Source organism: Scomber scombrus, chromosome 9 (assembly GCF_963691925.1).
Source record: "Scomber scombrus chromosome 9, fScoSco1.1, whole genome shotgun sequence".
Lineage (NCBI taxonomy): Eukaryota > Metazoa > Chordata > Actinopteri > Scombriformes > Scombridae > Scomber > Scomber scombrus.
In genome coordinates this window covers 25,348,347-25,367,132 of record NC_084978.1, presented here as the reverse complement: position 1 = coordinate 25,367,132, position 18,786 = coordinate 25,348,347, and the positions used below count along the sequence as shown (strand labels likewise).

The 18,786-nt window shown below is 38.8% G+C and overlaps 1 protein-coding gene across 1 annotated transcript in view; it reads left to right on the top strand.

Annotated features, from left to right (window-relative positions):
• The window catches only part of aff2 (AF4/FMR2 family, member 2), a 155,979-nt gene that overhangs the window by 120,994 nt on the left and 16,199 nt on the right, over positions 1-18,786 (top strand). The window contains exons 11-16 of the mRNA XM_062425359.1: positions 11,191-11,308; positions 12,250-12,355; positions 12,438-12,588; positions 13,407-13,622; positions 15,003-15,207; positions 17,640-18,728. Of these exons, the coding sequence (XP_062281343.1) occupies positions 11,191-11,308; positions 12,250-12,355; positions 12,438-12,588; positions 13,407-13,622; positions 15,003-15,207; positions 17,640-18,728 (1,885 nt within the window). The remainder of the gene's footprint in view (positions 1-11,190; positions 11,309-12,249; positions 12,356-12,437; positions 12,589-13,406; positions 13,623-15,002; positions 15,208-17,639; positions 18,729-18,786) is intronic.

The following is an 18,786-nucleotide window of genomic DNA, read 5'->3' as shown; positions in this document are numbered from 1 at the left end:
TTTTTCTGACTTTAAATTCATAATTTATAAACACACACACACAAACCACCATTTACAATAAATGTACAGTGTGTGTTTGTCGATATTGTATTTTTATCTGGACTAATTACACCATCACGCTGGTTATCACTGGATGTATGAATGGTATACCTCCACTTTTGGCACAATGATGCAGTAATACCTTGTTAATGGGTCAAATTGTTGTATATGTGTAAAGTGGAATATAGGAATAACAATCATTTCATAAATCTCCATATATCATTGCTTTACACATACTGCTAAGTCAGATAAACGAGCACACGTAAAAATATGCACACACACACACACACACACACACACACACACACACACACACACACACACAGGAGAGAGTGTTAGTAATTGAGAGAGAGATTGTAAAGCCAGCTGTGCGGTAGGAAGCCCTGCCAAGTGGAGGGCAGAACCAGTGAGCTGAAGGCAGATGATAAGATGACAGATGAACTGAGCCCAGATGGCCTCCACATCTTCACTTCACAGTCAGCACCGTCCTAATTCTGCATATTTTCACTCCGTTCTTTGGTCATATATACCTATGAAAGCTTGACTGCAACTGCTGTTTTTCAGCAGGATCCTCGCTCGCCTCACACTCGGTTACATCTTGCCTCCGCCGGCTGCTGTTTATCTGAGCCCTGTCTGGCTCGACGCCACCCGCTCCATTGTCTTCGGAGGCTGATCAATTCAGTTTTCCAGCAGAAGCGATTGGAAGAAGAAGAAAAAGAAAGAAAGAAAAAGCTGTAACTGTCTATTGTCTGTTGATTGTCCTCCTTATGTTGAATTCCTGCTGGTTAATTAATGGTGACACAATCCAAACTGAGCCGTACAGTGTAAAACAGATGGATCCTGGAGGCTTTAAGAGACCACATGGAGGAGAGCATAATGATTATAAGATGCTAATATCAGATTCCTCTGAAATGATGAGGAATGAGACAGATCCCTATGTATAAATAATATATCAATGTAATCAATATGTGGGCACTATCATATACCACCTAAATAAGTCAATATGTTTTAATACTACATAACCAGCAAACATAATTCTGACAGAAGACTTTAATCAAACATTTATATATGCAGGGCTGTAGCCAGGATTGTAGAAATACTGAGGTCATGAATTCCCCCAGTGCAAAATGTAATACTTTGTTTTTTAATGAACTGTTCTACTGTATTATCAGCAAAAATGATCTCCCTTCATTATGCTCTAAATGTTAGTTTTAAGCCATCTCTACACTTTCAGGTACTGTGTGTTTTATTATGGTTTAGATTTAGCCTAAAACTGTACAAAATGTAAGATATTTCCTCTAAAAAACATCATAAGCTTAAAAACAACATGTGTTATGTATGTTTCTCTAATTGTATAAATACATAATTCACAGAAACATAGCTGAAGAGATGACATTAATGTGTTCATTAGATGCTACAGCCTTTATGTTATATTCAAAAGTTATAGTTCAAATCCCTGTGGTTGTATTACTGTTGTTGTGTGGGTAAAGACAGTGTAATATAAAATATAAAATCCATCCATGTGTAAAATGTACAGATTTTCACTATCCTGTTAATATATTTCCTAAAAACCTACAATGAAATATTAAATCAGATCCATCTTGTTCTTTAAGACGTACTCTCTTTAAGCCCAGCGGAGGTTGGGGAGTTCATAAAGGAGCCTTCAGGATGCAATCAATACAAACAGGTGGTACCTACACACCGCTCACTCAAGTCGAGGTTAAACATGAAAAGTCTCCGTCTAAAGAGAGATGCTGAGCAGGAGCAGTGAGGACAGTAAACTCCAGCCATGACCTGCTACCACATCCAGTGTCCTGATTAACCTGCAGCAGACTGGAGCTCTCACATCATGCCATCATGACAGAAAAGGACATCTTAAAGGAAATTGATTTTAGAGTAAAGGTGCATGTAAAGGTACAATGCATGGTGTGAATTTAAATAAAAAGATTTACTACTGCACTACTATTAAACTTTTTCAGTATTGGAACCTGTTGTGTGACCAAATGTACTGACATAGACATACAGACTAATTCTTGAATACAGCTAAATCAAATGTGTTGAAGATCATGTCCAGATATGTATTGAGAAATACAAAAATACTCTGGGACAATAAGCAGACTATTTTTTGTCTGATACAGTTTTTCAATTTCAAGTTTAATTATCTTCTTAAAATCCTCAAAATGACATTGCCTCTTTCGCCCTCATTAAAAACTCCAGAATCTATAAATAATGCAAATATATTTCATTTCAGAAGTTTAACTGCTCTCCTACTTCATTGTAAAGATAATTCTCAGTGTTTGTGGACTGCAGGCTTCACATTTCCACATCACACTTGAATATTGGAACGCATCACAGTTGTGATGTCACAAATCAGGCTCGTAGACCCGCCCCTTATAATCAGATTTCCTATGAGCTGAATCTTTCCACTTTCAGCAGATGAATGTGAAAGCAGCCTTCTAGTGTCAGACTCTGCTCAGTGAAACTCAAACATTCACCAGAAGATGGGAACCGACTGTATAGATTAGTAATGTTTGTGTTTGACTATTTAAACAAATTAAATTACATAACATTTGCCTGTAATTGACATGGACATCTCTATTCTATTATTTAATTGAATCCTGTTTCATTTAATTAAAATCAAAGGAAGCCATAATAGATCAAAGTGGTGTGAGCGAGACATTCAAATGAGTGGTTACTATTGAACATATTTTCATTTAAAAAAAAAAATCTCAGTTACTGCCAAATGATGCTTCTTGCTAGTCAGACAAACATTAACATTACCTTTGAATTGAGTTTTGAGTAACTGATCTAAGGCTGAAGGCTTATCACATGATTTTGTGACTCTGCATTTTTTTGTTGTGGCAGTTAGTTAGTTTAATGCAGTGCTTTGTGTCTATATGTCTAAACACAACCTTCAATCAGCAACCTTAAAGACTAAAGTCTTTAAGGTTAACGCTAAAAACGCATTGTTTTTAGCGGCAAACGCTAAAAACAATGCAATCCAAAGTTTTCAGTGACCCAGAGTTGGAAGCAATCTACTTTCCTTTCAGGTCATCGCCTTTTACTTCTTACATGACTGAGCTGAACTGAATTCAACAGTCTTTTTCTGGTATCTCCCTGGTGTAATATAAAAAGACATGATTTGCTTACAGCCAGCTCCCCTCTCGACTTTGTCGACAGTGCCAACCGTGAACACCGGCAGATATGCGAGTCGACCTGAAAGCCAGTGCGGCTGCTAGCTTAGCTGCTGCAGCCTTTAAGTATGTATGTGGGTGTCATGCGGATGTTGCGAGGCCCACTGGACGTATCAAACCAACAGATCATTTTGTCAAGGCTGTAAAGGCTTTCATTTCCCCCTGATGTGCTTGTGATTTTATCAACCAAAATAAACAGACACCAAAGCCTCCGCTGGAGCCTGAAACTCTGACACGGGCTTCTTTTTTTTTTTAGTCTTATCTGTGTTATGCAACATTGACACAGGCATACACATACATAAATTTAAAAAACAGAGAAAATGAAAGCTCATGTATTGAGACCAGAAACATACCCATTTGAGACGCTGAAGAGGAAACTGTCTTTAATTAAGTTTATACTGTTTTTTAGCTCCTCTGCATTGTTACATGGAGCTGAAAAGAGATTATAAATGTATGAATGAGGAAACATAAGATAAGAAGAATATTTAGTTAGTAATAAGAGCTGAAGTGGATATAAGACTTTATAGAAATACACATGAATAAAACATACAAATATAGCTTTTAACAAGTGGATGAAGAACTTTTTCACATAGAGATGTCTGAAAATGGTAATTGAACATCCATCAAATGAGTCATTCATCAGATCAGATCTGAAGTTAAGCTAAAATATGAACAAATTCCCTCCTGGATGAAGTTAACATGTCTTAACGTCAAGTAAACCTCATAGAAATGTATCTTATAATGTCCAGCAGAACGCTCGTCTGTCAGTCTGCACCAGCTGGCGTCACATTTTAATTTGGCACCGGCGACGGCATTAAATTATTTTTTTCGACAGCTGATGGCTGATTCCTGAGAAAAGAGAAGGGAAAGCGAGCCAGATGTAATGCTTTCACACACGTACTCGTCTCTTTTCATCTTGTTCCTCACAACACATGCTGTTTATGTTGCCAAAATAAAATAGGCTAGAGCACTCAACTGAAAATCCCATTGAGAGGGAAAAGACACTCCTGCTTTCCTTTAACTTCACACAATGCTACAAAAAAAAACACAAATATATCAGTGCTGGAAATATAGCCTAGTCTCATGCTTAGAGTTTTTTATAATTTTATCTTTTGGCAAATGAAGGAATTATATGAACAACTATAAAAAAAAGAGAGTACTGCCAAATGTATTAAATTTACCCTGCATATTTCTGTATATTACTCACAATCCATTGGAGACTTTCACTCGTTGAATAAAAGAGGTATTCTGTGTTGTAAACATCCAGTAATGAGACAGTGAATAAAGAAATGGAATCAGACAGGCTTAAATCATGTGTTCTCCTATGTTGGCTCCAGGCTCAGGTCTCCAGGCTTCAGAGGGAGTCCAGTATTCCCAGGATCATATCCAGAATCTCCAGCACTAATGACAAGCGAGAACAGCCCCGCTTTAAAAAAAAGAAAAGGAGAAAAAAAAAGGAGCAGACTCTCTGTTCATGTTTTTTTCCCACCTTGATTTCTTGCCAAATATCTGATCGACAATGTGGGCTAACCCACCAGGGGCAGTGATTTGTTTCCCAGAGTTAAAATGTAAGAGCTCATCAAACAACAAGGTGCTTTGGATGAAAGCATCCACCAAATGGTATTACTTCTGTGGCACATTGAGAAGCAGTTGGACTGTGTACGTGAAACACTGTCTAGCCATCTCCAATCAATTTGGATTTAGTGCAGCAGATTCCTAGAAAATCATTATTTCAGTAAAAGTAAGTGCAAGGTAACATGCTTTTGTCTCATAAATAAGTCCCCACTTACAGTTGAATGTTTCTGTGCAGGGACATAGTAGCTACCATTGTGGACACTGAGGTCATGTTCTATCATTTTTCCAGGATGTTTTAGCAAACCTTGGGGAGATTTTTCTAATGTTAAAAACATGGACATTTTTTGGTTTTATGAGGTTTTTTATAACCATGATTCAGTAGTTCTCTTGCCGGCATGGACAGGGATTTAAAACATTATCTAGACTTTCAACTGTGCTACTTTATTCTACAGCCAGGTACCTAATTTTCAAATAATTATTCAGGAAGTTTACTGAGATGTGTTAAGACCATCACTTTTTTTTATTCTGCCCTTTATATGCCAAAATAAAGCTGTTTGAAGGAACAGTGGGATGCATCCTGATGAAACACCAGTTGCTCCTGTTTCTATAACAGAATAAACATTTTTTTAAAGTAACATGTATTTGTGCCACAATCTGGTCAGTAAAGTCTTTTGGGTTGTAATCAAGAAGAGCAAAAGTAAAGCTGCTTCCGACACACACGACTCTTGGTTCTCTTCAGTTACTCATCAAAAGATTTTTTTAAAGGCAGTAAGGGAACTTAACAGACCTAGACATGAAGTCCAGGATATGTCTGTTGTCACCATCTGTCTGGTATCTCTACCTAAGTCTTCCAGTAATCCATGTATGAACAGGCTGAGGCTGTTCACTATGAAAAACTGAAACAATGTTTGACAAGCCTGATCCAAGAAAACATCACATCTCGGTGACTTTAACGCATAATATGTCAAAATACCACTGCTTCATCAGGCAGTGATGGAAGCTGACGGACACAATATGTACAGTACAATACAGTCCAATATAAATAGATAAAACAATCCTATCACTAGACAATAAAACTCCCATTTTGGATGATTAAGTTTAATGCCAAAATGTTGATAATTAAATATGATGTGTTTAAAGCTGCTTTAATCAGTATATTTGTTTTAGATCAAGTGGATATTTAATGTGAAGGTTGTTGCTTGTAGTGACTACACTGCAGATAATTAACACCAAACTCTGAAGTTCCCCACAGCTCTACAGAGTGTTAGCAAGGCAAGTTTATTTATATAGCACATTTCAGCAACAACGCAATTCAAAGTGCTTTACATAAAACATTAAAAGCATCGAGACAACGTGCAAAAGAATCATTCGGTTCATTTTGGTTCACTCTCACTGCTGTCATCAGTCTTGTTTCTGGCTGCTTTCAGAGAAAAAACAAGCTATACTAAACCTACTGTAAGATACCTGCTCAGCACCAAGCAGCAGACAGTCAGAATTAAAGAGTAACTAGCGAACATAGCTGAGCATTTAGAAGCTAAAATGCTAGATATTTTGCTCAGGAGATGGTGGAGACCAAAACGGAGCTAACAACAGTATAGAGTATTGGACATGAATTTGTTGGGTGGACAGAAACAAAACTTTAAATGAATGCTAGTGTTGTATAGTTATATGTAAATGTTGTACTTTTGGATTAAAACGTCAATTAATGCAGGTTTAAGGTTTGGGAAAGAGCGTTTTTATGAATTATTTTTTAAAGATGTGAACATTAAGCTCAGGTCTTTTAACAGGACACAAACTCCAACACTAAACCCAAATACACTACATCCATCCAGTGTTTGATTTGCTACTTGAGAGCATGTCGGCAATGAAAGGAAACTTTTGCGTGCAGACTTCCAATATTAGTGAAATTCCTATACATGGAAGGCTGTTTTGAAACTCGGTACTCAATACCTTTAAGGTCTCGACCGAAATAAAGCAATACTAAGTAGTATTGAAACGTCTCCCTTCAAACGATACCTGCAATCGATCCTTTTTGCACCCAGAGCTAGAAAATATGACTATTTGTATAGACTTGCTCACAGCCAATCAAAGCAGGCGTTTTTTTCCGATTTCATGCGACATGTGATTGGCCCACTGCCACAGCAGCTACAACCCATCTGTGGTGGTATCGATATCACTTTAAGGGTACTTGGATTGGTACTGGTATCGTAATTTTTTAAACAATACCCAGCCCTACTTACAGCCTTGTCTATAGCACTCCGGTTGTATTTCCTCCACCTGCCTAAAGGGATATACTGCCAATTTTTCTTTGTATGCACTTGGCCTAATCAATAATATCCCTGGGGGCATGATAAAGGTTATGTAGCTGTCGGACCAACATTATGAATAAACTGTTGCCTCACATGGATTATTTGAAAAGTGTTTGGATGAAAAAAATTGTCTTGCTAAGAGTAAATGAATGTAATGAGAAAAAATGGATTTAATGGGGATTCACTTCTATATTTCTTGTTTTATTGTGAGGCTGATTTAACAGCTGGAACCAGCAATGAAAACCAAAATGAAAGTTGAAATGACTTTTTGCCATTCTCTGTAACAACTTACACATAATTTCACCCCAACCTAACTGTCCTCTTTACACTGGTTCAAAAGTCTTTCAATAGCTGTTTTAATATATCTTCCAAACACCCGAGCACTGTCAATGATTGCATGGTGGAGGGTCTTCACAGAGAAGAGTCAAAAAACATACACACACACACACACACAAATATGTATGTATGGAGCTCAACTCAACGTTACAAATATTGTTTCATCTGTGATGCTAATGAAGAAAACTGAGGTGAAAATTTAATTGAAATTGAAAGAGAGAGGGAGAGAAGAGATGAGTAATGATAGAAGAAGAAAAACAGGGCAGAGACTGTATTCATACAGTATCTGTCACCATGTGTGTGTGTGTGTGTGTGTGTGTGTGTGTGTGTGTGTGTGTGTGTTGCCTGAGGAACAGTTGATGGATTTGCTGCTTGACTGCTCACACAGATTGGTGCCTGCTGTGATGGCAGCCTTGAACTGAAATTACATGCACACTCACATACACACACACACACACACACACACACCCAAAGAGAGCTACACATAATTGCGATTCCTGTGTGCAAGTGTGTTTGTGTGTGTACTTAAGTTGTGACGATGTATGTTGCCTCTAGGAGGCCATTTCAAAGCTTTGTGGAAGGATGGATGAACACAAGGCCAACCAAAGTACCAAAGAGGATGAGAGGACAGTTGAAGTGGTTCAAAATGCTGTGTTTATGTGTTTATTAACAGCCATTTATTGTATCCTGTGTCTGATGCTTCATTGTAACTTAATGAGTTACAAGGTGGCCGGCTTCTCGTTACCCTTTCTTTTTAAATTGTTATATGATGGTGTATTTTGATTATATATTTCCCTAAGATGCAAAATGGGAATGACTTTCCATTCTGACTCTTTATGTCTGGGCCAGGTCTGTAAATGAGATGAATGTGTTGAAAGAAGTGATGAAGATGTGTGTTATTATTCACTATAAACGCTTATGGGTGGATGAAGATTTATTGGATTGAAAATTGTGGGTTGTGCCAACTGGCATAAATACATGTGTTGCAAGGATTAAGTACGATGAGATGAACATTCTAATACATCACCTGGGGCATATCATCCATGGAGGTAAAGGCCTGGATACAGCCACATTTTTGGACAAATTATATTCAATCCAATGGAATTGGCATGAATCGGTCAATTCACACAGTGTGCAAAGTAAATCTGTAAGAATGTTGTGCATCAAGTTTGACTTTGGTGAACTTTGGCCTGCAATTTAGCACCATTTACCATTGGCAAGCCGTGTTGATCATGCTGACATTTCAGGGGACATAAAGTCAAGAGTCCAAAATGAAGGAAGCTATCGTGGCTTTTTAGCAGTGTTGCACCAGTCCATTTTAACTTAACCTCCTCTATTGCAGTAAAAACAGTTCCACAAAAAAACAACGGTAAACAGACAGTTATAACTGAAGTTCATGGTACAAATACATCCTTTGTATAAACTGTTATTGTTCATTTAGCAACCGAGCTAAACTAACGAGCTGACAAGTTTTCTAATTGACAATTAGCAAGCTTGTTAGCTTGAAAAGATTTATTTTCCCTCTTTGAAACTTTTTATTGAACATAATGGTGTTAAAAGGTTAACAAAATCTCAGGGAGAAGTAAACAGAACAGGTGAGAGAAAATGGAGAGAAGCTGTGGAAGCTATCTGGGCTGATTAGCAGAAACTTAGCTGGGCTAATTAGTAAGCGGTTAGCTCGCAGCTACAGCAGTTCTCCATCTACAGCAGTTCACCAACTAGCCTTGTAGTCACTACATCAATAAACTTTCAGCTTTGCCTACTGTATTTCCCATGGATGAGTGAATGTCAAGACTATTGCTTCACAATAGAAAGTGAAATTCTACATATTATGAAGGCAATAGAATTAAAATTGTATTTGAAATTAGCTGGAGATAACTGCTAGGGAAAATGCAAATTGGTAAGTAGTTGAAAGTCAGTCTAGTGAAGTTACTGTATATTTGGGGCGATAAATCAATTATTTATTGTAAAAGTAACATCATGCAGTGAAGACACTTCACCCTGGATGACTAGCCTCCCAAACAGAATGGCCTCTCTAAACTAAAAAGAAAGCGGTTACACCAAAAACAACACCTCTGATTGGTGCAAAGGGTGAAGCTATGACAAAGAAAACAAAAGTTGGAGAACTTTAGGTTGCTACACAAAATATAACATGATATAATATTGTAAAACGTATACCAGCAGAACAACAGCAGGTGGTGTAAAGAAAACAGCTGTGCTTTATTAGCATACACCGTGAGCCAGTCAATAAATGTTGTCTTCCACCCTCAGATGGGAATGGCAAAGTAGACAGGTAGAGGAACAAGTGTAGTGTAACAATACTACCTGCCTCAAAAGCTCAAATGTAAAACAAAGCCACTCAACCAAGCAAGGGTGAAAAGAAGCAGGTGCCTTAAATAACTCTGACACTGATTGAGACTAACTGGCAGGGTTATTCAGTAAAGACAGCAGGACTTCATTTAAGTGCAGGAAGAAAACGTTTTCACTACCACACATGGGGAACATGTTGCCAATGTCATTTGTAACTTGTTAATTCTGAGTGCTATCCACCGGGCGATTGTGGAATTTCAATGGGTTTTAAAGAAGCTGTGGTAAATTTTATCACACATGTATGAAGTGTGGTAAAAAATAATCTATATAGAAAGGTTGTATCTGGTTTGCTAAATGTATTGTGGAGTAAGCCGTGGAGGGTAGCGTGGACAGACTGCTCTGGGTTTCATTATTTTTAACCACGCCATCAGCATGATAATGCGGGTCGCTCGGTCAACCACGAGAGAGGTTGATGTTCCCAGAGCATGGACCCTAACCACTTTGGTGATGCCCTGACTTTTCCTGTTGTGCCACCATGCTGGTGACATTTGTAGTTCAGAGTGAAATACCTTGAAAACTAGTGGATGGATAGCTGTGAAACTTGGTCCCAAGTGGATGAATCGTAGTAACATTGATCCTTTATCCTTTCATCTACAGCTATCTGTAGGTCAAAATTTCAATGTTCAATACTCTAATTTATGACCAAAAACCTGGAAAACAAATGCAACAAACATTACCACCAGCCTCAGCTCCACTTTGTGTTTAATACTAATTAGTCAATGTTAGCATATCTATTTTCTGAATTAAGATGGTGAACTCTATAAACATTATATCTGCTAAACATCAACATATACTACTATTGTCATTGAGTATGTTACAGTAGCATTTCAATCAGGAGAGACAAGTGAATGAAGTAAAGATATTTGTTTGTTATAACAGTTGATGTAGTGATAATTAAGTCTCCTGACAGAACTTTAGCAAAAGCTCCATGCTGATGTTAGTATGCTAACATTAGCATTTACCTCAAAGCATCACTGTGTCAAAGTACAGCTTCACAGAGCAACTAGTATGGCTGTTGCAGACACTGATTCTTGTTCCACTAGAAAGATAAATGATAATAAGTTTAGTCTACTTGGCTGTAGAATTTGTGGAATCAACAATAAAAGGTACTTGGCTTGACAAGATGAAGTAAAACATCATCTGCATACAGATTAAACAGATGACTCGATGACTTGAGTTAATTGTAGGTACTCTTAACAAGTGGTTCATTGAATATAGCAAAAGTGTGATGTTATCCAGTTAGTGGCCATGGATGTGCTTTGTCAGCATCTAGTGAAACTATTACTGTCTTTGTTTTGGTGTATTGGGACATGTAGATTACATTCAAAGTCTTTTTTTTTTTCCTTCTTTCTTTCTTTCTTCTGTAGCGGGGCATCAGGGAGCAGCAGTGAATCAGAGAGCAGCTCAGAGTCGGACACAGATGAATCAGAGAGCAGCTCCAGTGACAGCGAGTATAACCGGGCCTCCCGCACCAACACTCCAGAGGTAGGATGAAAATTGTTGGGGGGAGATGGGGTTTCACCAACAATTTCAACATTTCTCACTTTGTTATAATTTTGTATATTAAATTATCTTGTTCAGTTAAGACATTTAATTAAGTTTGGTTTATGCCAGCTGTCAAAATATAATTTTTCTGGTTCCCTTTTTTTTTTTTTTAAAGGCAGCGCTACATGGGTAGTAGCTTTTGTTATAGAAATCCCACTTTAAGCATTGAACATCATTCAACAATTAAGCAATATAAAATATTAGTAATGTCATGGGTGTCTCTGTGTCTTCAATTTTGTATACATCTCCCAAAGCGCCTTTTTTATTCTCCCTAGTTCAGCGCCATTCACTTCTGTGTGTGTGTGTGTGTGTGTGTGTGTGTGTGTGTGTGTGTGTGTGTGTGTGTGTGTGTGTGTGTGTGTGTGTGTGTGTGTGTGTGTGTGTGTGTGAGTGAGATTCTGACTGCCTGTACATTAAATGGTCCCTCTCTGCAGTCTCTGGGTGATGCACTGAAAGTCATAAAACTCCAGCTGCAGAAAACTGAATTATAACATTATTTATCTCATTATTTTAATGGCTCAATGCTGCCTGGTTTCATGGGCTTACGCTAAGAAAAAGAGAGCAGAAATGCACAGAAAGAGAAAGAAAATGATGTCAGTCCAAACATGTAAAGAGTAACACCTAACACAGACAACCCACAATGCAGAGTAAAAACTGAATGAAGTGAGCTATTTTCAGATCTCAATGAAAAAGGTTTGCTTTTCTGTGTGCAAAAAATAAACATTTAAATGATTTATGATTTCAAGACAAAATCCGCTTTTAAAGCATCAAAGGAAATCACATCTGTAACTTCCCTTGTGTTTTTCAGTGGTATATAACTGTCATAGAGTGTACTCACATCTGAAATATTTAATAATCTATAAATTGTTTTTCCGCTCTAGCCTGAGCCCCCCTCCACCAACAAGTGGCAACTGGACAGCTGGTTGAACAAAGTCCAAGCTCAAACCAAACCCCAGGTGCCCCCACAGCAAGAACATCATGGCACAGGTTGGTAGATACAGTGTGTGAGGTAACAGCAGCTAAAGAGTAAAAGATAGACAACTTATTCTGGTCTAATGCTCCACTCCAGGTTCTATCACCCAGGGTCGAGAGACTTTCTCTTCAGGGAATGAAGCACCGGGAGCGGGGGCAGCCGCCAAGACCAAGCCCTGCGTATCCAACAGCACCCCGGTTCCAGCTGCACCAGCAGTGGAACACAAAGAGAACAGGGGAGCCTTCTGGTATGAACCACATGTACATTTGTTTCAAAGTATACAACACTAAATATGTAGATTTTAATATTTAATATTTAGATTTTGGATTTTTACTTACTTATTTGATACATATTGTGGTTACATTTAATGGAAACTATCATTTGAAAAGGTACCATACAATTTTATCAGTTTTAAAAGACTCTTTAATGAGTGAGTGAAGCAACCAGTCAATTATGCATTAATGGGCCTTGTGAAAGAGAATTTTGGTATTCATATCCTAAAACTTGTTTCTCAGAGGTTTATTCATACAATTTTTTCTTGTCAGATTCAACAAACTCTCTTAACTGCCCAATCTTGTCGTAAAATGCAAATTTCAGCATGATGATTATCATAAACAATGCCCCTAAAACTGCTTTATAAGGCAAACTGTTGCATTTATGGGCAAATTTTATTCACAATAATGCTACCAAAGAGTAAAAGTTCAAATTTCACTCTGCAAAGATTCAAGTCCTGTTTTCAAAAATCAAAAACATTTAAAAACATTTTATTAAAAAGTACTTAGAGCAGCACCGTAGCCTACTATGACAGAAATAAAGACATGTTAGATGCTAAAAAACATCTTTCTAAAGCAAAGCGTCCATGATAGGATGTGGTGAAGGGATGTTACTGGGCAACTGAACTTGAAGAATGCCACAAATGTCTTTTAAATCAGTCATACGTGCCTATTAAAAACAAATCAGTTCATAGGAGTGGTTCTTGTACGAGGCCCAGTAACTCAGGGATGAAATAAATGAAGTGAACATCTGAGGAAAAATAATATGGCTTTGTTCCTTTGCTCCCCGCAGCCCGGGCAGAGAGAAGGCCAAGGCCAAGATCAGCCAGAAGGCCTCAGGGGAAGGTCAGAGGTCGAAGATGAGGCTGTCGCCGGGCCTGTTGTCAGGGCCAGAGGTCACGACCCCGAGGAGGAACACCACAGGGAAGAAACAGCCCAGACGGACGGAGAGGTCAAACAGCGCGGAGGATAATCAGAGCCAGACATGGAGCAGAGCAAACCAGCAAAGGTAAAGAAGAAAGGACAAGACCACACCATAACAATTGTGTTAATATTTGTATCCCGAAAGTATGACTCACTTATTTCGAATGTTAAATTATTAGTTGCTTTTCTTGGTTGCAGTATTAATTATTACTCCACAAAACCAGTGAATTGTAGTGTTTATTGTTCTTAGATAGATTCAATTAACTGAAATGAGCTAATTTGACTAATAACAATAATAATAACATAACTTTCATAAGCTTGTTTTGAGCCATCTGGTCTTAATGAGATGTGTGCTCTACCAGTAAATTATCAACATAGTCAAAATTATCCAAAGCCCCAACAAGAATGTTTGAATTACTACCAAGCAGGGCTGCATTTCTGGTCAAGAATTTAGTCTTTTGGCAAATGTGCAGATGTATTTTTAGCAGCAAGGCCTCTTCTAAGAGCTGATTATCTACATTCAACCTATGATTATGGGGTTTTTGCTGCAGTTACTATCTGACCTTCCCTCGAATTCAATTTTCTTGGTTCGATTCAATATGATCCAATAAGAATGACCTCGGTTTTTTCTCTAAATGAAGGAAAAGTTTATCACCGGAGAGCAAAATTAAACTATTCTGTAGCCCTCAAGATAATGTCTATTTGAGTTTTATCTTTGTGTGACATCGTCCATGCAGAAAAAGTTCAAATCATTCATTCAGAATATGGAATAAAAAAGATATTAAATAAAACTTAGGGCAAAAAAAAGCATCCAATTCCTCTTTTAATGGCTGCTTCACTGACACCAATGACTTTTAATGTATGCAGTTAAATATATAAAGATCTCTGTTGTGCCTGTGTTCATGTGAGTGAATGAGCAGACAGGTTATGTAATGTTGATGTACAGTGGAGGGAATAGTTCCACCTATACAATGCAGACAGTGCAAATATTGCTGCAATTATTACAATCATTACACTTACACTTAACACAATTCTACCTCACTGAGCTTTTTGGCATCTATCCACTGTCACTCCCTCATCTGTTGTAAAAATACTCAGAGTGACTGGAAGCCATGCCAAACTGCGTACTCAGCTTGACATTAGGCTAATTAGAAATATAATTGACTTCTAGCTTCCTTTCTTTATTCTTTTCCCCCTCGATCATTTCTTCCCTTCCCTCTTTCCATTTTTAAGCTTTCCACATCTAAACAAGTTCAGCTGAATTCATGCTGTTTCCAATTATTTCATGCTGTCATTTTTTTTTTTTTTTTCCATTTTAACACACATTCGCCCCCTGGAGCTGGCCACAGCAAACATTATCTTCCACTGTTTACTAGTGTAGAACTGCACAACAGTAGCTGGAGTAGCAGTTGGCAATCCTAATTCTGATTGAAACTCTTCCTCCTCTTGTGTTTCCTCCCTCCAGCCCCGCAGGGAGGGAAAAGGACCTGTTGCCTCCCCCCTCCCTGGAGCATCAGAACCCCCCCAGGCCAAGAAGCAAACCCCCCAGTGGGAAAACAGCCCCCAGGAAAGAACCTCGCAGCGCTACCAACTCAAACAACAACACAGTGGTACCACCGGTGGCGCTACAGCAAACCCCAGTGCCAATACCTGCTGTCAGTGTAAACCAGGTTCGTTTTTGGGAGTGGAGCACATGTGTGTGCGCTTCTAAGTGAGAGAGATCATTAATAATGGCAAGATAACAAGAGCGGTGTGATCTTCCAACAGCTTCCAGTCCACAGCTTATATCTGACTGAGATAAGAGGCAGGTTAAATGAGAAAGAAGACGTTGTTTTTCAAGAATCTCTTATTCATGCAAATTACTCTCTAAAGGCAGAAATCACATTTTGGACAATTGGAGTACATTGTCCCATATATCTGTAAAGATCACTTCATCCTCGCAGTCTCTGGATGATTCGTCAAAGTCGTAAAATTCCTCAGCATAAAAAACGTATTATTACATGACTACTGTGGCTCAACAGCCACTGGTTTTATCCATAGATGGAAATGTGAGAGAGTCAAACCGACAGAGATAGAACTGTAATCATGGTCCATCGTCTTAACCTGTAATGAGTTAATGAAGATTAGGTGGTTTCAAAGAGAAAAAGAAAGACAGAGAGAAAAACTGGCTTTTTGTAACAAAGACATACATAGAGAAACATGAAGGAAGATTATACTACAATTACAACCATAAAATGAGAACAGAGTATGATAATATATCTCATCTTTACTTATTGTCCAAATTTACATCAAAAGGTCTAAATATCAATGACCCAATTGTTTGCTATTAATATCAACATGACCTTTAACAGCAGTCTGTAAATGTAAAACCACTCAAGTAAGGTTGACATGTGAAACATTAATATACAGTCATTTTTACAAGAATACAGAAGAAATAGAAAATCTTTCATTAGACAAGTCAGTACATGTTTTGAACTCTTGGTGTCTCAATTATACTTGATGGCTATGAAGAAAAAAAACGCAACTGTTTATGAAGAACAGGTAAGCGATGGCAGTCGTCAACATGACTGAAACATCAAAAACTGCATTTGGAGATCAACAACTCGCTAATCAATCTAGACTTAAACATCTGCCGTTAGACTGACGTGTCTGACCCTGACATCTGCCACGTCTTCAACAGCACTGTGAGGTTCAGTCCGTTTGACAGCCAGTCAAAAGTTCACACTTGAATTCACTTCGGCTGTACATACTGTATAATTATCCCCTGTCTTCTTTATGTTTTCTTTATTTTCTCTTACCCAATAATAGCAATAAAAACGTAAGGGGAAGAAAACACAAGACAAAAGTTCATTTTACTTCCACTAAAGGCTTGACCCTCACTAATGAGCATAGCTTTAAATCATGGCAAGATGATAATAAGACAAAGATGTAACTTATAATTTAGTGTGAATGGCTGTAACGTTAGTTGTTGACCTACATTTAACACATTTCTATGATTATCTATATTCTGAATGCATTCAGTAATAAAACCTAAGACCACACTGGCAACATCTAAAAAGATCTCCCTTTTCCCTTCATAAATTGAACCTGAATAAGTGGGATATTAAGATCAGTACTAACATCAACAGCCTCTGCTGTGCGTGCTGTCACAACACTTGATGTGCTGCCAGCCTTAGCTTCGCAGAACAGCTGGCAGGACCGCTAACAGAACTTTCCAGAAAACACAGCAGCAGAACAGTAGAGCAACACTACGGAACATTATTGAGAATGGGTTTGACAGATGGCAACAATTCAGCAACAATTGAAAGAATTCTGGAGAAAAAACTGTGGTCCTGTGTCTGTTAAATGGGTGGGTTTTACTCAGGACTGGGAACATTTTCTTTGCTACATCTGCCTCTGTTTTCTCAACACACACATCACTGTTCAGATGAATAAAATAAGATATTCCTTTATTAGTCCCACAGTGGGGAAATTGACATTATTGCAGCAGCAAAGTAGATAGTAAAAATAGAAAGAGCATCAATAAAAAAGGATAAAGAACAATAAATAATAAGTAAGTACACAAGTAATAAAAACAATAGTAGTAAAAAACATATAGTAAAATAAAGTAGTATCAGACATAAGACAGGTTGCTGTGTGGAATGACGAAGCTGGTGATATACTTCATTATTCTTATTGTCAATAAATTCCATGAAAAGATCAAAAGCAGCACTTTAGTTTACCCTTATGTAAAAATCACATCTTTTAATTAGCATGTGTCAGCCCGTCTGTGCTCGATTGTGTGACTCGTGCGCAGCGAATATCACCGATGTTAGAAAATTAGAAAGTCAGACATGTTTCATTTCACTTCACAGATTAGCTGAACATGCCGACAACTTGTGCCGCCCTAATTTGCATGATATTATCACATGCAGTAATGTATATACGTACTGTAGCTTTACTGATTATTCTTTCTGTCAACTGCAGGTGCAATATTTTTTTTTATCACAGTAGTAGTTTAGTGTTTTACATTTAGCTTTTAGTGCATATGAATAGAACAACTGTCATCAGATCATTGAAACAACTCAAACTCTCCCATTTGTCTTTACTGTGTATCAAACAGGATAAGAGGAAGCATCGTGGTCCCAACAACAAAATCACACCCAAATCTAGAGAATTCATCGAAACAGATTCCTCCTCCTCTTCGGAATGCCACTCGGATTCAGAGGAAGCCATCAAAATCCCCGCTCTGCCACCTCAGACGGCACGCTCTGCAATTAACACACAGACTCTGTCCAACACTCACGTACATGCCCCTCTCCTCCCGCCGTGCCTCAGCTCAACCGGCAGTCTGGGAAATCTGGGAACATTCGGAGGGAAGGGGCTACGTGTTAAAGATGGTAGCAGCGTTACCGCTAATGGCAGTGGCAGTAGTAATAGTAGCATCAGCAGCAGCACTAATGGCAACAGTAGTAGCTGTAACACCCTTAGCATTAGCAACATAACTGCTTCATTTGGTACTTCTGTCCCCGATCCTGGAGGGTTAGGAGGTCCGTGTAAGGACCTGGAGTCCATGTCACCACCGTCAAACATGGGGCATGACGTGCCTCTTTCCCCCTTGAGGGAGTACCAAGAAATCCAGAGTCTGTGGGTGAAAATTGATCTGAGTTTGCTCAGCAGGGTGCCCGGGCAAGTTTTGGGGGAGAGATCCAAAGTGGGAATAGTAGAAAGGGACGGGAGCGAAGGGAAAGACAGAGAGAGACAGGCGGAGAGGGAGAGGGAGAGGGAGAGGGTAGGGACGGCAGAGAGAGAAAGACAGAAGCAGGAAGACAGAGAGTGGCCCGGTCTGAGAGAAAGACAGAAGTTACCGAAAGGGGAGAGACAGGACGAAGAAAATGAGCGATTAGCGCAGGACCGAGAGAGGCAGGGTGACAGAGACAGATTAGCTGAGAGAGAGAAGCAGGCGGTGGATAGAGAGGACAGGGAGAGGTTCGGGCTCGGGGAGAGAGAGAGGACGACGGAGAGGAGAGAGAAGGTGTGCCAAGGTCTGGGGGTCCCGGACAACAACACCCCTGTGCAAGAACAGAGTAATCCAAGGCTGCCCGGGAGGACGGAGAGAGGAGAGAGCGGAGGCAAACACAGGAGGCAAGCAGCTGGCAACATGGTGGTCCCAACTGAGAAACACACCAGCAAGAGCAAGAGGAAACACAAGGTGGGACTGAATATCTCCTCATATGTTTGAGTAGTTGTATTTACTCAGCAACTATACA